The following is a 1,876-nucleotide window of genomic DNA, read 5'->3' as shown; positions in this document are numbered from 1 at the left end:
AAGCAAAGTACATTTAATCAGTTCACATTTTGTGAAAAAAATTATCACATTATTAATTAATCATTTAATGTTATAAATTCCCAAGAATAGGGCATTAAATAAGTTAGGCAAAGTACGTACAGCTGGTAAACCACAGTTCATAAACAGGAATCTAACAATACAATACAACATAATAGAATGCCTTCGTTGATCAAATAATATTAGGCCGCATTAAATTATCTTAAAATAAACAAGAAGTAACTTACATATAAAAAGGAATTATAGTGTTCCAGGTCTTTAACATTAGTAACATATGGTTATTTGGTAAAAATATTGCTTTCAAATTTAATGCCATTTACTATAATACTTAATACTAAAACTTAAATACTTTTATAGGTAACCTACTGATATATGTATTTATCACACAGAATAAGGCATATATACAATTAGACATTGGAAATTTTCCTAAGTTGACTAGAGGAATCTGATTACTAATGATTAACAAAGCCTTTTTTAATTCAGTGGGATAGCTGATTAAAAACAATTCTAAAATTACAATACAAATTAAAATCTAAGAAACATGTAAAAATAAACTGAACAGGGCTTCAGTCGACTTTTACTGGGGAAATACAGATTACTACTGTATTCAATGATTCTTTGGTCCCATTTATGCGCCAAAAATAGTATTTTGATGGGTTTTAGGCAAAAAAATGTGTGATGGTCTACAGTAACTGAGATCGATGGAGTATAACTAGTTAAAACAAGAATACTTGAAAATAAAAAAGAGAGTATTAGGAGATCAACATTTAAAAACACTCAATTCAATGGTCACAAAAAATATGGGTATACTACTCCTTTAATAGGGTTTATGAGTCATATACACAAATTGAATCACTTAATTAGTTAAAAGTACATTAATATAGTTTTTAAGTTGTTGACATTTTTGGCTCTATTGCTGACTGGACTGTGAGACCGGATGTGTTATTGTTTTCATTTGAAAGAACCAGGAGATCAGGAATTATAAAATTTTCATGTTTAGAAACAGGGAAAACAACAATTTCAATCGTTGGTACATTATTGTTTTTGGCCTTTTCCCGGTTGGCTTTTGCCTGATTTTTTATTGCAGTAGAACACAAGAATTCATGGTTATCAACATGAGAAACAGTACTGAAAGCCTTGGAGCAGAATCGACAGGCAAATTTTTTCCAAGAACTGTGAGTTAATATATGCTGTTTTAACTTGTCTGAAAATTGAAATAGTTACTTTACTTAAGAATAAATATAAGTACTTTAAAAATCTTGAAAATAATATTACCTTTCCTGTTGAATTTCTTGTTACAACCAGACTTGAAAGGACACTTATAACGTTTTGCATTTTCATGAGTCAAATTATGCCTAGCCAATTTATCTCGTCGGTTAAATGATGCAGAACATACCTAATGAATATAATTTAATAAAAAATGAACTATATTTATTATCAAATAATTAATTCAAAACAACACTATAAGCCTTTTTGCTTTTTTATACAATGAAAATTGGACATAGTGAGATCAATAGATAATATATAAATAATAATTACAATGTAATCGGAACCACTTACCTTACAAATATAAGGTTTCTCGGATGTGTGAATAACCTTGTGTACATTGAGGTAATGTGTGGACCTAAATGGCTTTTTGCATTCTGGACAACTATATTTCACTTTAGTATTAGAGTGAATACTAATGTGCCTCCTAAGGAATCTTTCACATGCAAAAACTTTATCACAGTTCGGACAAGGGTAATTGTGACTGTCAGTGAGCATATGTTTCTCAAGTGATTCACTACTCATAAACTTGGCACGACATTTACAGCATGATACTTGTCTAATATTAAAAAAAAAATATATACATAAATAA

The 1,876-nt window shown here is 29.2% G+C and overlaps 1 protein-coding gene across 3 annotated transcripts in view; it reads right to left on the bottom strand.

Annotated features, from left to right (window-relative positions):
* LOC106691408 (zinc finger protein 341) overlaps positions 1 to 1,876 on the bottom strand; it is a 26,217-nt gene continuing 24,341 nt past the window's right edge. For all 3 annotated transcript variants that reach the window (XM_014437160.3, XM_014437162.3, XM_014437161.3), the window contains 3 exons: positions 1,579 to 1,843; positions 1,294 to 1,414; positions 1 to 1,222 (listed from right to left, as the gene is read on the bottom strand). In XM_014437160.3, coding sequence (XP_014292646.1) covers positions 906 to 1,222; positions 1,294 to 1,414; positions 1,579 to 1,843 — 703 coding nt within the window. In that variant the 3' untranslated portion in view covers positions 1 to 905. The remainder of the gene's footprint in view (positions 1,223 to 1,293; positions 1,415 to 1,578; positions 1,844 to 1,876) is intronic.

Source organism: Halyomorpha halys, unplaced genomic scaffold (genome assembly GCF_000696795.3).
Source record: "Halyomorpha halys isolate HHAL.00 unplaced genomic scaffold, Hhal_1.1 Scaffold2319.1, whole genome shotgun sequence".
Lineage (NCBI taxonomy): Eukaryota > Metazoa > Arthropoda > Insecta > Hemiptera > Pentatomidae > Halyomorpha > Halyomorpha halys.
This window is presented reverse-complemented; position numbering and strand designations above follow the sequence as displayed.